General features: G+C 39.9%; 1 protein-coding gene across 1 annotated transcript; it reads right to left on the bottom strand.

Moving 5' to 3' along the window:
* Window positions 1–7,539: 7,539 nt before the first annotated feature.
* Window positions 7,540–16,966, bottom strand: MMADHC (methylmalonic aciduria (cobalamin deficiency) cblD type, with homocystinuria; the record flags this gene model as incomplete). The annotated part of the gene is made up of 6 exons (XM_010293519.1): window positions 7,540–7,858; window positions 9,161–9,247; window positions 12,483–12,613; window positions 13,792–13,897; window positions 16,360–16,577; window positions 16,822–16,966. Coding segments are annotated over 6 exons (882 nt in total), but the record flags the coding sequence as incomplete, so codon positions are not given.
* Between the last annotated feature and the right edge of the window lie 2,232 nt (window positions 16,967–19,198).

Here is a 19,198-nt window from a genome sequence, read left to right as displayed (position 1 = left end):
GTGTAGGGAAAGGCTACGGTCCACACAGCCCAGGATCCCTGCACTTAAATGCCTAATAGTAGTTTTCCAAATAGAACAACTCATTATATATATATATAGGTAGTGATTACTGAGGTCTTTGCTAAAAAAAAAAAAAAAGAAAAAAGAAAACTGGCAAAGACAATTGGAGGTGCGTGGCTCTCAGGTCTTTAACGAGATTAGCTGGCACAGCGGTGGCTCGGGGGGCTGCATAGATCGAACCCCACAATGGTGGGCCAGCCCCGCGTTCCTTCCTGTTGGTGTGGAGTATTTGGGTCGTTAAATGGGATGGGTCCCCTTGGGAAGGGACAAGATGCTGGAAGAGAGTCATGCCTGCACAAGTACTCCGCTGAGCGGTTTTAGGAAGGACGTGGTCACGTTTCGTGCCGGTGGTGGGGATTAGGGGAGCAGCAGGAGGGGAAGGGGCAGGAACGGGCGATCCTGTCCCCCAAACTCTGGGGGCACAACCAGGAGGATGTCGGCTTGGAGGGAAGCGCCCCGAGCTGAAAGTCATGTGTTGCTCTGGACAACTTTCATAAATAACAGCATGGAGTTAAACACCTGGGTTTCCCTTGATTGCCACCCTGATTCCTGCCTGTAAGAATTACTGATGTTACCGTCTATGCTCTCGTCTCTAAATTCTGAACTTTTCTAATCTCTCTCTCCGACTCCAGAGTATTGTCAGCAACAATCCCGCCCTCTCCCCTCACACCCTAATTTCCTTTTCCACACCTCTACACACACGTACCTCACTCCTGCACCTCTGGGACTTCTCATTTTACTATTCATCACCAACCTCTGTTTTTCAATATTCCTGAAATTTTATGCACTTCTGGACTATAAAACACACTTGCCACACAACACTCCCCCTTAGAGGGAGCAAAGATGTCGGGACAAAATAGAAAGAGAAATCTAACTCCTGCGTGTAAACAAAGCAGTACTGGAAAATAAGTAAACAACCACGTTTTTCTTGAGCTCATCAGCTCCCCTCCAGCGTTTACGTCCTATTCAAATCAGTAAATTACTTGGTGCAAGACATTTCAGCTTGAGGTTTTCTCGAGCTCAGACACCACCACGGGGCATCAGCCGGCGGCTCTGGGGCCGAGCGGCAGCCGTGTGGTCTCTGCCGCAGAGTCAGCCCTCGGGAAACCCCAGCTGGTACAAAACCACCCAAGCGTTGTAGCAAGACTTGAGTTCACGGAGTATCTTCAGGCTTTTTCTCCTGCCGCCACCATCAGCTTCCCCGCAAAGGCCGCGCCAGGGTCTCCTCGCGGGGACCGCGGCTCGGGGCCTGAGCCCCGTCCTCCCCCTGCCCCAGACAAAGCCCCTCCGAGACCTCCAGGACATTTACGGGGCCTTCACGGCCTTGAGACCCGAGGACTCCTACAGCAATTTAAATTATTTTCCCAGTATCCGGAACCAAAAGGCCAAGAGCATCTCACAGACACAACTTACCCACACCGAGGCGACCCAGCACCGACCGCATCCTCTCAGAAGAGGCAGGATTAGTGCGGCAGCTCAGCGAAAGAGGCCCCACTGAGGAGGACCAGCAGGGCAGGGCTGGGGGCAACCGGCCGCAGGGCCTCCAGCCCCGACCACCCGCCTGCTGAAAACCGGGAGGGAGGGGGGCTCCTGTTTAACGAGAGAATGGGGTTTGTTTGGCGTCTTGCAGCAAATCCAGCTTTTCTGTGCTGAATTTGTTATTTTAAGAGTTTTTGGTGTTCGAGTGTAATGTTTAGGATGCGACCGTGAGCAAACGGTTCGGTCCGAGTCACCCGGTTAAGGCGCGTGTTGGTGCACGTACCCAAAAGGTTAGACCCTGCGTATTAGGAGGGCACGGAAAACCCTCGCACGGCACAAATACACTTTGCACCTCTAAAGCAGACCTCAGCGGTGTGTGTCGCCCGCGCGGCACGCGTCCCCCGGCCAGGACCGGCTCCTGACAAAGGCGGCTCTCAGATGCCGTTATTCCCCTGGAAACAAAGAGAATTATGATGGAGCAGGATCCTACGAAAAAGCCAACACATAACTTATTCTTGCAGCTGACACAAGCTGTTATTGTTGTCACCAAGCAGCTGCTGCCAGCCTCGGGGCTGTGTGTGCATATGGGCATGTAAGCTCCTGGACGACTTCCACACTGAAGGAAAAGTTGCCCCGTGCAAGTGCCAGGCTGCACGAAAACTGAAGGGCACGAAAGGCTCCAACTGACCTGCTCGAAGAGCGAGCAGAAAGCACGCACACATGGCATCGTTTAACCTTCCCCGATGCACTGAAGTACGGCGAGCTGTACCTTTATTTGGTGGAAATTAGAGCAGGACTGCTGGTTTGAATGAAATAATTTAGAACAGCTGGCCACCGGCCCCCAAAAGTTTAAAAAAAGAAAAAAGCCCAGGTTGTATCAGTGGCAGCAATGGGTGCTCAGGTGCAGCCGAGCTCTTGACGGCTGATGGAAGCTCTTTGGCCAACGGTTTTAATAGCAGGGTCAGAACTCCAGTACTTCACCACTCTTAACTGCAATTAAAACAAGTTAGCCCTGCTGAAGTTATGCTTGAAGAGGGAAGGTAGTCACTTAAACTAAACTGCAGGAATTTTACTCTGTATCTTATCTGTAATTAGTTTCCTCTGCTGGAAATTTTGACCAACCTTAGTGCTCGCTCCTGACATACCAATGGCATAGATGATACTTTTTTGGACCAACCGTCGTGTTCCCTTTCACAGCACACCTAGCTATAAGCAGCCCCTTCCCGTTCTCATGCTTTTTCAAGCTAAAAAACCCAGTAACATCGCATCCAGTTAGAACAAGGACATACAACGAACCACTGACACCAAAAACCAAAACAACGCCAGTCCCGGAGCAGCAGCACTACTGCATTCTGCCTTGTCTTCCTTAGGAAACAATTCACTGCGGCATTATTTTGCGTTACAGTCCTGGTGCCAACCTGAGTCAGTAACTAATCAAAGGTCTGCGACAACAGGAGGGTACCTCCGTTTCAACGGGGCTAGCGAAGTCAAGAGTACCGGTAGCGCTTGCACTCTGCATCACTCAGCAAGACTTCGTCAGGAGCATGCGGAGATGCAAGCTATGAAAACGCAACTTTTCAAGCTCTAGGTTCTCTCTATGGATTTCCTGGTTGGTCCTAAAAACCAGCATTAAATTCTGCTGTTTAAAAGGGAAGCTTAAACAACAGCGTTTTCCTCACCACGACTTTTATGTGCACATGGACGGCTCAAGTAAAAAAAAAAAATATTGATGCATATGGGGTAAAAACAGCTATTCAGGGAGAAGATCAGTAATTGTGTATGGCTTTTTGGCTTTCTGTAAAAAAAAATGTGAAAAAATCCAGAAATGTTTGAGAATTTTGTGTGAAATTGTCCCAGTTTGCTAGAATAATGAATATGCAGAAACATCGAAGTGAAACATCCCGTGCATGGAATCAAGTGAGGTATTTCAGCCCTCGATTATCCACTCACCAGTTAATTCACATATAGGGTCTGCTCTCCTTCTCCAGCAGCCTTCCACGTCCCCGCTGCGACGCTAACAGGGCATCTCTGGCGTTCATTTGCTATCAAATGCGAGGCTTGTTATCAGCGTCCACTAAGTATTAGCTCAAGAGCAAGGGAAGGAATTAATTTTATATACATGGTCCCATAGGCAGCTTGTAAGTGGCAACACTGCAGTTAATAAATCACCTAGTGTCTAAAGTACATTATTTCAGAAACCTATACGCTGTGCATCTCGTAACACAATAACTATAACCTCCTTATCTATATGAGACGTTTTAGACCATATACCCATAAAAAAAATATATTCCATACATGTTTTGAATCGGCAGCTTTCACATTTCTTTCAGTCCAGCAGGCAAAGTGCACAGAGAGCTGCTCTGCTGCTGCCCGAGGGTGCAGCGGAGGGGAAGGGAGAAAAAAAAGGAAGAAAAAAAAAAAAGAGCAAAGCAAGTGTGCTCTGATATCTTGGATCACACAAATCGCTCCGACTATAAAAACTGCATTGCCACTCTATACTTATTTCAAGTTATTTGAGCAACAGCATCAACACAGGCTCTGTACACCAAGTTCTTCCAAATTCCCGTGTTTTCCCATTACATATCCCGATCTCTGCAATTCGTTTAGCTGGACTGGGCAGAAGCTTTTGGAGTAAGACAAGTTCACAGGCCCAGTTTTATGTATGTGGCCGTGACGAAGCAGCTCGAGTCCTGCCGCCTCACCTTTCCGGATCAGGTACCCGGAGCTGTCTGAAGTTACAGCCGCGCTTTCCTGGGGGTTTATGAACCCGAGTATCGCTTGTTGAATGACACCGCAATTAGCAAGAAAGGGCAACGAGCCTGCAGCCAAGATGGCAGCCACAGAAAAGGGGCCCTCTCCCCCAGGAGATCCCTTTGACCCTCCGGATTATTTTGAGAGCTTTTCTTCCAGCCAGGTGGCTGCTAGCGGAGGGAGACCAGAGTTCCTCACTGTTTATAAATGAGAGCTGTGCAATCACCTGGCTTATTTTTCCTGTTCTCTATAAAGGTATGCACAGTGAGCATTAGTTTGAATGACAATTTTGAGGACACCGAGTAAAAAAAGAAACCAGTCTTAATAAAAAGAGGCTTTAAAAGGACTGGGCACATGGAGCAATTCATACAATTATTTTGCTATGACGTTTCAGCTCTACATCGCTAACAGCATTTTTACTCCCTCCACATGACAGACTGCATCATGTTAATTTTTAAACTCCATGAATCAGAGAAAGGCTACTCTATTTGCTCTCTCACAAGTTAAGCACAGTTGAATATAAATCTTAAGGTAAAACCTGCACTGTTACATGAGGATGTGTCATGAACAAATTCATGGAACCAAGGTGGCTGAGTAAAGGATTTGGAATAGACTCCTCCATTCACAATCCCCAGGCTGTTCCTTCAGTCATTAGGAAGTCATCTTACAGTACTTACTGTACTTCAGCCATCTAGCGTTATTTAGGTAACATCACAACTCTTAGAACTAGCTCTTACTGTAGCACAGCTTAAACGTGAACATTCATGGCACTGAGACCCATGTACTTTTTTGGTACTTGCTACTTTGACATTTTTACCAGAGTCCAAGTAAAAGCTACCACTGAGTCTAAACATTAGGAGCCTTCAGGTGGAAAGAGACTTACTAGGAATTCTGTGAGAAGACATTCAGCTCGTTATATAATTTTGTAAAACAAAGTTGTTTGTTTTTATTATCAGAAGTACACTTAATCACACTGTATTCATGAACTTTTATTTCATAGGAGCAAGTTAATTAATACACAGTATAGCTCTTCTCATGTGAGGGAAATCAAACTGGAACAGTTCTAGCCTCGTTTGAGCATCCCTATGTATAAGAACATCTTATTTAGCACAATATCAGGAAATCATACGTCCCCTCAAATTCTGGCATGAAACATTAGTACTAGTGAAGTCAAGGCAAAACTCCCACTATTTTCAGTGAAATTTTTGCCATGATTGAAGCCATTTGAAAAGCCACTGTAAAAGCCCTGTAGAGGGCAAAACTTTAAGGGACACGAACTCAAAAACTAGCATCCCATGCTTAATTTGAATAGCTGCCTGACATCTCCCACCCTTTCTAAAACATAGGAAGGCAAGTACAGCAAAGTAATCTGAAGAAATGATAGAATCATGAGTCTTCAAGACAATTAAAATATACATGAACCATTTAACAGAATTTATTGTTCTAATACTTATCCAACAAAGCTCTCCACAAGGGTACTCTGTCTAGTGAGATACTAACCCTCTTTTATAAAATGAGCTAATTTGCGTACTGCAAAATAATTGTATTTTGCAAACAGACAAGACACATTGCAGCTTCAAGCTTTTTTAATTCTCTTGATGAGAATGAGAAAAAAAAAATCAATAGAATACTTTGAAGTAATACAACCTTCTTGGACAGTAGAGAGGAGGTCAAGAAGTCGGGCTCTTGGAAATACAGCACATATTCCATGACAAAGTGATAAACAAATCCTGCCTCAATAGCCATACACTTCAACCTTGGAACATACATAGGCTAGAGACAACAGTGATGACAATGATGGCAGGTGAGCAAGATAACCTCTGAATTGCTGGCTTAGTGAGTGAACATAGAGTAGACAGCACTCACTCTTCCAGTGGAAAGTCCTCCTCACTTCCACTCCCATGATCCAGCAAAGTTATGGGCTTGCAGCAATCATTAACAAGGACAGATACAGGCACTTGGTAAAGGATCTGTTTCTAAACCCGTTAAAGCCAATAAAAAGACTTTGGTAATAACTGGCTTAGACCCTGAGTAGGGAATAGAAGTAGTATACAAGCCTAGAACAAGTTTTAAATCCTTAATTGTTAGTCACCATTGGAAAAAAGACATGATTAAAATCCCTAGCTACCGGAAAGGAAGCTAAACCTCTCAGATCATCATCTTGCACAGCCATTATCCAGACAAAAGTTGCACTGCATTTTGATGGAGTCAAGACTGAAGGATTCCCATTGCTGCATGAACTTGCACAGCTACTGAAGTGGTGTAGTAACAAGCCACCCCAATAACTGACTGCAATGAGATTAAAATCTAGTTTGTTAGTTAGTCCTTTTAGTGAGGGAGTTGACACTTTTGGTATTTCAGGTGCCTTTTAATTTTCTTCAGTGTTTTTCCTCCAGTAACTTCGACCTGATCGTTTCTGTGATATCTGAAGAGACTGACTAGTTTACTGAAACTTTCTTGTTGAAATATTTTTATAATTGATCATAATTGCTCTTTGTGCAGGCATTTCAAAATTCCACAGTCAAGTCTAAATTGCATCCAAGTACAGGAAAACAATGATGATATCCAAGCATTGCCCTATTACCTTTTTTCACAATGTATTTAATGACCTAAGAAAGTTACAAAAGCAGCTTTAAATTACGTTTACATATATAAACTAATTAAATACACTTAGCTCACACTAAGAAAATAAAACGCAAAGCAACATGAAGACAAAAAACATTAAGAGATGATTTATCCTAGAGTAATTTAGGACTTTTTACTGAGTCTCTGGATGTAGCAGTCGAGTGAACACTTCCCTACTGAAATACTGCTTGTAGTTAGAGACCACTGAAAGCTTATCTCAGTATCCTCAGTTTAGAACAGCAAATGAGTGATTAGTCCAGCATTAACTTTGGCAGGCTTTATTAAGTTCTGTATTCTGGGAGAACAATTTTATTACTTATTCCACTTTTTTTGCCACTTATTTCAGTAAGTGGCAAAATTCCTAGAAACTTCAGTGGCATCAGGATTTTTAATACCAAGAGCACAGCTTTGTTAATCACTGTGTCTTTCAGTGTCTAAGAAGTGTGGCTTGTAAGGTAATATTAAAGGACATACAGATAGCTATGTACATGTATGTTTAAACTCATTCAAGATGAAGGAAACTCACAGCTTAAAATTCATGTGGCACATAAAGATATCTGTTTGAATGTTGTCAATTAATATTCCAAGTCACATGTGGTGAACACATATTCACAAAGACTAAAATAAATAACAGCTACTTTATTATCTAAGTATACTTTAAAGTGTGGCATTTCCTGACAATGCTTAGAGAGAATTATCAAGTAAAAGAATGCAAAGGTCATAAGAACTTGTGAAACCCTGATGACTGCTAGTTTCCACTTAGTTTTCTCATGATAGGGCTGTCAGGTTCAGCATTAGTGAAAATACTTCCTACAACCACGTGAGTACCCCAGATGTTATGACGAATAACTTTGCAGCAGCCAAGATCATCAACGGAAAATCCCAAGTGGTGGTAGCGTTCATCTGTTTCAAACAGAGTGTTGTTTGTGTAAGGTCCAAAAAACTAGGTGGAAAAAAGAGAATTTTTCACATGAGCATTTCTAAAAGCATTTAAAATGTCAGAACTACCCCTTTTTAAAACAAAACCTAAGCCTAGAAGTACCAGTTAGATCTTTTGGAGGAAATTTTTTGTACAGTTTTATTCACGAAATGTACATAGGAAACTAAGCAGAGCACCTCTGGTTATACCAGTACCCCATATTTAAAGATCTTCCTTTGCCACTGACAGAGTGCTTTGGAAAGGTTCTGCTACCTCTACAGGCATTAAAGATAGAAACCTTCCATGAAATAGCAAAAAGACGACATGTACCTTTTCAATGAGCCCCCTATAAAGAAAAATGCTTTGAAGAGCAAAAGCGTGTGTAAATTAGAAACAGGTATTTCAGTTGCTTTCTCTCAGGAGGAAGCTTCTGACCAGAAGCCTGCTCCTGATGAACAGGTTATCGGTAAGGATGTTACTGCTGGATTGGAGCCCAAGGACAGAACTTTACTTTCATCAATCCGTAGCTATTGCTTAAATCCATGGAATTTCTGGGAAGCTTTTAAGCACTATACACACTTTCAACTGCCTGTTCACCTTATGAACATCCCCTGTTAAACATATTTGCCTCTGTTGATGCAACAGATCACTGCCATCACTTCATGGTGTTTTAAAATAAAAACCCATTAAAAACTGAGCTTTGCCATTGTTTATGTTCAACCGTGATATGGTTTTTAACAATTAGTTCTCAGACAAAAATACATATACGCTCATGCTTTGATAAAAGTTTTCTCAATTCTCTCTTGTAAGTTTTAAGACTCTGTATGTTTTACAGATGTCTTGGAAACTCTCAGCTCATCCAGAGAACCGGTGTAATCTGATAATGAATGCCAACGCTGTTTAATATGAACAAGCCATTCATTTTTTCTGTGTAACAAAGATTATCATTAAGCCATGCAAAGAGACTTTTAAAAACCCTCCATCTACACAAATAGGTGTCAGAACTACCAGGTTACCTTGGGAGGGCGTAACTAGCCTATTGTGCAGTGACCAAGAGTTTTGGGGCGTAAAACTGCTACGGTTATGCAAAATTCAACTTCACTGCTGAACAATGTTCTCTAAACTGCCAACAGCAATGACAGCTAACAGAGTATGGGAACTGGCTCAGGGTTACTATCCTATCTTAATTTATGAAAGGAATCATCCTATGGTAACAGATTTTGGGCAATACGAAAAAGTTGGATTTAACCCATAAAGAATACAAATACCACTGCCAGTTAGGACATAGCAGTGCCCATTGCATATCCCACACAGCACATAACTTACTGCCAGTCCTGAGGATGGATCAATGAAGTCAGCCCAATAGCCTTCTGAACAAATTGCATAGCAAATTTCCTTGGCACCATTAATGAACTTAAAGAAAACAAAGGGAAAGAAGGCTATAAAATTAATTTTTTGTTACATATATACACACCCTCCCCCCCAAATATACTGAAAATGAACAAGCACAGATTTCTTTTGGCCTCTAACAATAAATGAGAAATTCAGCATACTTTCAATAAAAATATTAATAATATTAAGATGATTAGAATTAATGGCATACATTAGGCTACTCTAATCACATGAGATTTACAAGTCTTGCTTGTGCCAGTCAGTAACGGATTAACAGCTTGCACAAGGAATAATGTAATTGCTTTGCTTATGCATGCAGATTGCAATCATACCTGTTATCCTCTTTAAGAAGTCAACCATTACTTCAGGTATTTCTGTATTATTTCCACGAGTTTACAGATCTCACCTAAACTCCACAAATTTGACACTAAATGTAGCATTAAATATATTTTTATAAATATGTGAAAAACATATTTTTGTTGTAAGGCAAGGCTTTTCAGCAGAGTGTGTTGCAATAGGACAAGGGATAATGGTTTTAAACTAAAGGAGAGTAGATTTAGGCTAGACATAAGGAAGCGATTTTTCACAATGAGGGTGGTGAACCCCTGGCCCAGGTTGCCCAGAGAGGTGGTAGACGCCCCATCCCTGGAAACATCCCAGGTCAGGCTGGACGGGGCTCTGAGCAACATGATCTAGTGGATGATGTCCCTGCTCACTGCGGGGGGTTGGACTAGATGGCCTTGACAGGCCCCTTCCAACCCAAATTATTCTACAATTCTAAGATATGGTCTTACCTCAGCCAACAAGACAGTATTATGCAGTTCTTCCTACACTACCAGTGTTTTAACTGCAAATCATTTTAAAGAATGTTTTCGTTTTGCATCATGATAGCAAACAGTTCCATAAGCACTTGACTTTTACACCAATCTACACCGATTCTCTTGTAATTAATTGGTAATCAGGATGAATGATGATTTCAAACCTTCCCACTATTTAACAATCAAAGTTGTAGGTCATCTTTCAATTACACTAGAGAATACCAGCTGATGTTCCTCAAAATAGTATTTTCAATTAAACACCATGCCAAGAAGTTTCCTGTTCTGTAATGCGTCAACAACCTCCCTTCTCTGAAGAGACAGCTTAAAAAAAAAAATCTACTTTTTTTAAACTATTATTTCTAAATCTTTGGTGTTGAGTTGCAATTATCTGTTTGTAAGATACAGAAAAAAAATTCAACCAGGAAGATTTAAAGCTGTGCTCCTGTAATCTAACATTACAACACAGGGCACAAAATAATTACATGACCTACAGATTACGTAGCACGTTTTTTCCACAGATAAATCAGCAACAGGTGACCTCAGTTATGTGCTTTTAATCACCTAGGCCAGCAGTTTTCAACCCATGTTCTGAGGGCCAGCAAGGGCCCATAGGAAACTACTGAAGAAACCTGCAAAGGTGAGCGAGCAAAAAAAAAAAACCACACCCACAAAAGTTGAGATATGTGATGGTTCTAAAACCATCCATGCACTCATGTCCAAGTACAAAAATCTAAACAGCTGAATACATTGAGCTAAAGCACAAACAGAATTCACATAGCTTCTTTGAAACATGAAAGAAATTCCCTAATCTCATAAAAAAGAAATATTTCTAACTTCAGAATAAATATTTTATTTACTTTCAGTTATAAAATTTGGATTGTTCTCTACAATTCACACCCTTAGCAGCTCAAGTTTTCAGATTTATAGAAATATTAATTACTCAGCTTCACTCCCTTAATGGTCCCAAATCAGGGAAGTTTACCCTTTACAGTAATCTGTTCTGTATTTTGTGGTTTGATGGCTCTGTTTATTAACTATGTTTCAACTGTGAAATAAGTCACCAATGTATGTAAGCCATCTGAAGACAGCATTTTAGGCATTATATTTCTGATACAGTACATCTTTTGATCCAGTGTCGTAACAACTCCTCAGCCATCATTCTGAGTTGAGGTTAATAAACACTTGAGATTCACTACTGTAAACATTTAGATTTGGCTGTACATAACCCTCATTACTTTAGCACAAGCCTCTCACATTAAATTAGTATTTTTAAGGTTACTTCTAACCATCTATGAAGCAAACAAACAGACCATTTTCTTGTGAATTTGCTGTTAGTAACCTTTAGGCCAGGAGGTTACATCCAACATCCTAACACCCCTACAATGACTATATTAGACTTGACAGGGAGGTGCATGAGGAAGAAAGATGCCAATTAACATATAATTAGACCAGATTACAACGCCAAAGACCAACAGACCATAAATAATTCAAAGAGAAGAACACACTAAAATGAAGGGAATTTTAATTTGTGTGTAATCTTTATGTTGATCCTTCAGACTGCTTCTTCCTTTTTTGTGGTAACCCCGACACTGCTTTACACAGGCCACACTTACAATTCACAGGATTGAAAAGGACATTACCAGACTATTTTCGAACATAAATACAACTTCACTGTACAGATGAAAATCCCACAGGGTGGTTTTTACTAGTTTTAGAAAAATTAGGACAAATAATACACAGAAACGTTGTATTTTCAGGTGCTAAGAAAAGAATGCCAGCAGTGGTGAACAGTGACACCTGCAGGAATACACACAAAAAAAATCTGAAGAATGCGAAATAAATGTTTTCAGAGAGACCTCTAGTGGCAAGAAAACAAGACGACAGCATTCATAAGGATGATTAAGATGTAATAAATGTAACCGATACCCAGGTGAAAAGCATTAACCGTGTCCATTATCAGAATGGAAAAAATACCCAGAGCAACCACTTTTTACAAGTGAGGACACACTCATTGACAGAGTCTGTATTGGGATCTCTAATTACACCACAGAAAAAGAGAGATCAGTGAAATCCTACAAAATGCATGGTATTAAAGCTGAAATACGGTGATAAAATAGTTGTTGCCCTTTTAAGCGCAACAGGACAACAATCCAGTATCTTTATTAATTTAGTGTAACATTTCACCATACTTTTGACTCAGCCCACTATAAAGAATTTAATAGTCCTATGAGACATTTCATGTAGAGTAGTCAAAATGCTTCAAAGCTGGAAAAAAGTTTCCATTTATCAGTAAGAGAACACAGGATTAGTTCAAAAATGCTCTAAACAGTAATGCAGTATATTACTACCAGAGCTAAAAATGAACTGAAATATACACATAGTTCACAGAATATTCATCTACAAACAAAAATACGCTGATGCTATTGTCAGCTACTTACATTTTCTAAGAGCATTTCTCTTTCATCCTCCACTTCTTGACTCCATACAGTCATATCATTTTTAGTCTTCTGGGTGACAGTTAGTACCGTTAAACGACTGGCATTCACCTCTGGAAACATGGACTCAAAGTCTAAAAAAAGCAAAACCAGCATGTTATGGCTTGCTCTTACATTTTAGTTATGATTTTTCAGTTTTAGACAAATTATTGACCATACTTTACAGCCTTCCTTTCATTTAAATCCAAGATACATGCGTGTTTTTCATGTCAGATCCAGCAAACAGCATGCTGGTTTGAAATGCTGATGTTGCTTTTGTGGAAACTAATGCACCTTGGTGAGGTCCTGCAAAAGAAACTTAGGGAGTGGAGTTTGCTATTTCAAGACCTCCTACTTAACTGCAAGATGATAAAAGCTCCACTACTCTGCACACTTCAGAATGTGCAAACAAGTGTCTGCCTTTGCAAGGATGTAACACTAAGTACAGTAACATTTTAGTATTTTGAAATGATCACCACCACAGCTTTCTGCACACATAAGGTGTGAAGACCTTTTGATTTTCTGGCTAAGCCATGTTACATGATGCACACTGGTTTTTACATTAAAGGTGTACGTAAAAATTCTTTCAGTAGAAAGAATGCTTCAGACCTACTTCTTAGGACATGACAGCAGACTCAGTATCAGTAGTGTACTACAGGCATGAGTTGTGACAGTTCTTCCCCCAGGATAGAAAAGGTCCAAACCCTCTCTACATCAACTACTGGACTACAAACAGGAAGGCAGGTGAAGCACCAAAGTCATGATGAGGCTTCACAGAGTGTGGGGGGAAACAAGCACTTTCCAGAATTAAAAGTCCAAAGGTTCATTCTTTCTTACTCTTTGAAAAGTCTGCTCTCTTCAGCATCTAGTCCAAGATTTCAGCTAAATCTCAGTCTCTTCCCTCTTTCAGTACACCATTTTTTAAATTGGAATTAAACCTAATGTTAATTTCAATCATTTCCCTCTTGAACAAATTAAAGAGAGATACAAAAGCAATGCTTTTAGTAGTTTCATAATTTCAATTTGCCATTTTACCAAAAAGCAGTGCCAGAAGATTTGATTTTGTCACAAACTAGTTTTTTGCATAGTGAATTATCTTCAGAATTTACCTGACAAATACAAAGCAATGTCAAGAGCAAAGTTTCAGTCTTAATTTTATAGTACTTTTCTACTACACAATCTGCGGCATCAATTGCATCTGAGCATTTACTTATGTATTTTTACATTTAAAGAAGTTATAATTTCTTAGCTGTCAAAAAAAGTAAAAATGTACCTTTTCGTAGCAGTTCAGGACAAGCTTGTACTGCACATTCTACCTTTGCATTTTCAAAGTAAGTTTCGGCGTTATTTATTTGCTGTTTCTGTGGAACATCAGCACCCTGAGAAAAGTGACAATTTTAACTTTCCCATTCATTAATATGTAACAAATAATTTTGTACACCAGATTATGTTTTTGTGATTAAATGTCCACTGATGCACTCAAGCAGTTTCACAGATAAATGACCTGCAATGAGACTTAAAACAGTTTTCAAATACTAAAAGTGGAACAGATGTAGACATTATTTAAACCCACACAGAAATTTTAAGCTTTCTTTTATAGTAACCACATTATCTCAAAGCCTTAATCAATACAGAAATTTTTGAAAAAGATCCCTCTGAAACAATGGCTTTAAGCATTCAATGCAACAGGAATTGATAGATTTCAGACATACACACATTACCTGAGCTGAATAAAACTTCAAAGTTACACAACAGTTCTAGAGCTCTGAACTATCTGTATTTGCAGCTTTAGCTGTTGTAGCTTGAAAAGCAGAACACTTTCCAATAATATCATTTTTATTCTTTATAGTTTTTTAGTTCTACAGTTTCTAAACAAAAACAGATTCATGTGGGTATGTTACAAATGGAGCACCTGTAGGTTAGATATATAGCATTTAAGCTTAAAATGCCCTGAAGAAGGTAGTAACAACAGCTGCCTGCTTTGGGATAGCATTTTGTTATGTAATAGGCATAGAATGCCTTAATACAGTTTTTCTAGCTCTAACTGTTCCATAATTTACAAGGAATTTCAGTAAGCTTCTCTAAGACTGAAATGTACTACTCAACATCATAATTAAGTCCTACCTAACACCTGTCTTTATCCAAAAGTTCTTCCTAGAGAAAACTATTACACTGAAAACAGTGTGGCTAGCATTTTTGTTCTAGAAGTTCAAGAATAGCAAAACATACACCCCAAGCAAACACCAGCAAAAAAATAAACACAACAATAGACATTAACTGCAGTTTCAATACATATGTTTCCACACGTACCTCGCATTACGATTGCAAAGTCAGTGGGACGGATCAGTCGGTACTTTAAGCCTGACAAACCACGCAGTTATGCTGGTAAATCCCTTTTTTTCTTCCTAGCTACAGGATGCTTCTCTTACTAGAATGGTAGCTCAGTGTGATTTCTTGCCTACTGCTCTCGTTCTATCTGGCTAAACACTGCTTACACATTACAGGCATGGTACTATCATCAAGAGACTACGGCCATTTTCCGAAGATCAATCTCACTTTCTGGTATTGGTAGGCTGGTAGGCCCATTTATTCTGCTGAGGTAAAATTAAGACAATCTTGGATACAGAAAGGTCAGAGAAGCTCACTATTTCTCTGACTGGTTCAAGGACCGATGCATGAGCTTCAGCAGCATGGAGCTTTTCTCCTGCTCGCTGCAGCAACCTATGGGAGGTTCCTGTATTCAGCGGATTCCATCATTGAAATTTGGGTCCTCTCCCAGGAGGAGTAGTTTATTTTTAGCTAAATGCTGTCCATGGATTCCTAATCACCAGTGGTATGAAGCAAAGCTCACTCTTGTTGACTTTCTAAATACCAGCTGCAAAACCTGCCTCTGCTCTTTCTGGTTTCTCCCTTCCACTTCAGACAGCAACAGCTGCACCGGGCATTTTATTACACTAGTAATCTTGCTAGAAAGCAGACATGCATTCAGCACACCTGGCTTGCACTAAATGAACTAGACTAGAATTTTCTGTTGGGCTTTTAACAGAAAGTACGATCCACACAAGCTGAAAACAGAATCTGGGGAGCTCACCAGAAGCTTATGTTTCCTGAACACTTTGGAATACAGTGCTACATTTACAAAAAAAACCCCACTATACAGCATTTTTACAATGGAGATTGGCGAGTTGAGTTCCAAAGTCTGAGCATGTCACAAACTCAGAGCCTGGAAAGTTGAGTCAGCAGCTAGTAGCACTAAACATTTGTTGAAATGTTGCAATCACGCTAGCAATTATGAAGCTGCTTACTGTTAATAATGCACCTGAGTTGCTACAGCTCTGCCATCACCAAAATGCAGCATCATCCTGAGACCTGAAGTTGAGGTACATTGATCTGCTCCTCCTGTATGAATTCAATGGCTGTCAGAACTAAGCAGGCAGACCTAAACACTGTCTAAACTATGTAAGTCCAGATCCAGATCCAAATGAAATACCGAAGAAACTACCAATTCTATTTGATAAAAGGTGGTGAGACTTGGTAAACAGCAAGTTTTCACACTGAAGTTTTCTTTTCCCATATCCATATAATTAAGGCTACTACTAAAAGGCTACTTCCCTTAGATATAGACAAAAAAGAAGCCAACCCACACCCTGAAATATTTCTTTCTCCTAAAAGAAAACACTTCAGCTACGTTCTATGTAATCTCTTGCTCACCCCACTTGAAGTTCGTCTTTCAAAACCACCTATAAAATCAACAATATCTTTTTTTCAGGAGGAAAAGAGATTAGTTATGTTTCTCTCAGACAAGGAATAGCAGTCTTGCATAGAAGAAGCCTGTTCCTACCTGAAATTCATTTATGTATTGTGCCATTACAAATTCATGCCTGTCACTTGCTGAAGGCTCAGCTAATATATCAGGCAGACTTTTTGAAACTTGGCTTTTCTTCTGAGAAGCAGTGCCATTCAGGTGACAGTCAAAACCAATATTACCAGGCAACTGGAATCTCTGATCCTGAGGACCAAATGGACCCATTACTTCATCTGGCCATACGGTTCTTGGACCTGCAAAAGTCAAGGCTTTGCTTTAATCATCACATCTTAAAAAAGAAAAAAAAAAAAAGGGAAGAAAATACTCTCCCAAATATTTGTATTTGATCACAATCATATATAACTAAAGTAACCACAACGCACAAGTAAAAGTCAGGGCCCTGACATAAAAAGCACACGTCAGAATTCCCAAATTTATATGGGGTGCAAAGTTCTGATAGCACACGAATTCAAAGAAAATGAATTTGCTTTTTCTTACATAAATCAGGAGGTGTAGCAGCAACATGAGGCTCATCTGAGCCAGAGGAACCTGCTGTAGAAAAAGCCTTGGGATTTACAACTCTTTTGACTAAGGAATAAAACCCTGGTAGGTAGGTGACCAATCTTGCTCTGTTACAGAGCACCTGAGAAGACAAAAACAAAATAAGTATTACATACTGCTAGCAAAAATACTAGTTTAAGTACAGCTTTGTTGATCACAAGAGAAATCCTCACTCGATAATGAAATTACAATTTTAATTATGATCAACTGTGTTTCTGTAAAATCAAGTTTATTATTACTTTTATATTTTACAATAGCATTCTAAGTAAAGAAAAAGCCTCGAAAACACTTACTGAAGGGTTTTCTCATGCAAGGAAAAAAACCTGAAAAGTTTAAATAGCACAACTGAAACCCCACAACCTAAACTAAGTTATGGATGAGAATTGTTTCCACGATTATTTCCATGCACATCATTGTTTCCATGATTGCCACAATTCAGTCATGGGATTATCAGAAATACCTAGAAATATTGTTAATTATGTAAGCTGATATCCAAGACATCTGCCTGGAAGATAAACTATAGGTTAGCCTGTAGTCCTACTTCTTAAAAGACCGGAGGGAGACACAAGATAGTATCACTCCAGATACATCCTGTAGCTTTCACTTAGAAGCACGCACACACGTGCTTACACACATTTCTTCACCAAAGGACACATACCAGCAGCTCTGAACTATACAGGGAGATACACTTATCAAAACAGGTAGGTATGGTAATTTCAGCTTCTTTCTTTTGCTCTCAAAAGCCATAAACATTTAACACGCACAAAACTTAAGTCAGTGCAGCCAGTGTTATGTAGATTTGCAAACTCAGTACATTCACATACTTACAAACAAGCATTACTGCAAACAGATCAGTACAATGGGAAAAATGCCAGTAAGCCATAAAACCTTTAGGAATTCTGTGGTCTTGGAATACACCAGAAAAATCTGCTTCACACCACAGAGTCGTACTGTCAACATAACTTTCAGTTGCTGAAGATGATTCTATCAGAAACTGATTCAGCCACACAGTAAACAGAAAATGATGCAATGCTATCTCTCTGAGCATGCAAATGGTCTCAACAACGGGGCTCCAAAGAGCTACTAGCTCCTCACCATGAGGACTACCGCTGATGCCCAATGACAGTATCTTAAGCAGTAATATAAGCAAAAGCACAAAACTACTATTTTGACTACAATTGAAAAGCATGCATTACTGGAAAATATAAATCCCACCTGCCATAGCATGTGTGCTTTCATGAGGCTTTATTTTCCAGGTGAGGGAAAGAAATTCTTTCAAGAAACTGACATAAAGGGATTTTCCTTAAGTGCTGTATTCTTGATTCTATAAAAGTTTATGCACGTGTTTACCACTAAATGTGTATGCAACAAGGTTATTTCAAAAAAAGTAAGAAAATGGTACTATTTGTATGTTTAAGATAAAAAACCCTCTATTCAAGAGGTTCTCAGAATGTAAGCTAGTAAGCATCAGTTTCTTACTAAGAACACCTCTGAGCAAACATACAATGTCTCCTAAGTTCTACCAACATCATGAAGACTAAAATGCATAACAGCACATTTGATTTTCTGATTTAAATCAGGTATTTACAGTTAAGGCCTTAAGCTGTCTAGTTCTAACACACCACTATATTTTAAAAGTTCCTATAACGACAACAGTCTGCCAATTCCAACAGAATGTTTTTTTCCTCTGTTATGTAAAAGCACTATTGAAATTAATTTTCACATAATGATTATATTACAGATAAAACAGATGTAAACAATTACAGCTGGCACATAATTACAAGAAAAGAGCATTTTTTTTCATAATCAGGACCACTTAACATGGAGATGTTAGCATTAATTACAGATATGTTGACTGAGCTCACTTATGCAAATATTTACATACCTAGAATTACACAAGTGAAATAATACCACTGAAATCAGTAAATTATTCATGTCTCACTGGCAAGACTAAATCAGTAAAGCACGTTTTATTCTTCAGTCTGAACGTACCCTGGTGAGCCAGAGTGTTTCATTTTAACTCGTGACATTAAAAAAAACAACAAACCAACAGATCCTGCTTAATCCTCAATTCGATATCCACAGAAACCGGCTTCCAAAACTTAGATGGAAGGATAACAATACCACTGCCTTCTAATAAAATGCACCTTGGTATAACCCAGATTTCTATCCACGACTCCTCCAGACAGCTTTAAAAGGGAAGTAAAATGCAAGCGTCCCGCATAAAAGGGAGAAGTACTCTCCTTCGACGGCGCCGTTTTGTCTTCTCATCGGGACGAGGCGAAGGCCCGGGTTTGCTGCCGCTCCCCGCACC

The sequence above is a fragment of the Phaethon lepturus genome, unplaced genomic scaffold (assembly GCF_000687285.1).
Source record: "Phaethon lepturus isolate BGI_N335 unplaced genomic scaffold, ASM68728v1 scaffold17148, whole genome shotgun sequence".
Taxonomy (NCBI): domain Eukaryota; kingdom Metazoa; phylum Chordata; class Aves; order Phaethontiformes; family Phaethontidae; genus Phaethon; species Phaethon lepturus.
This window is presented reverse-complemented; position numbering and strand designations above follow the sequence as displayed.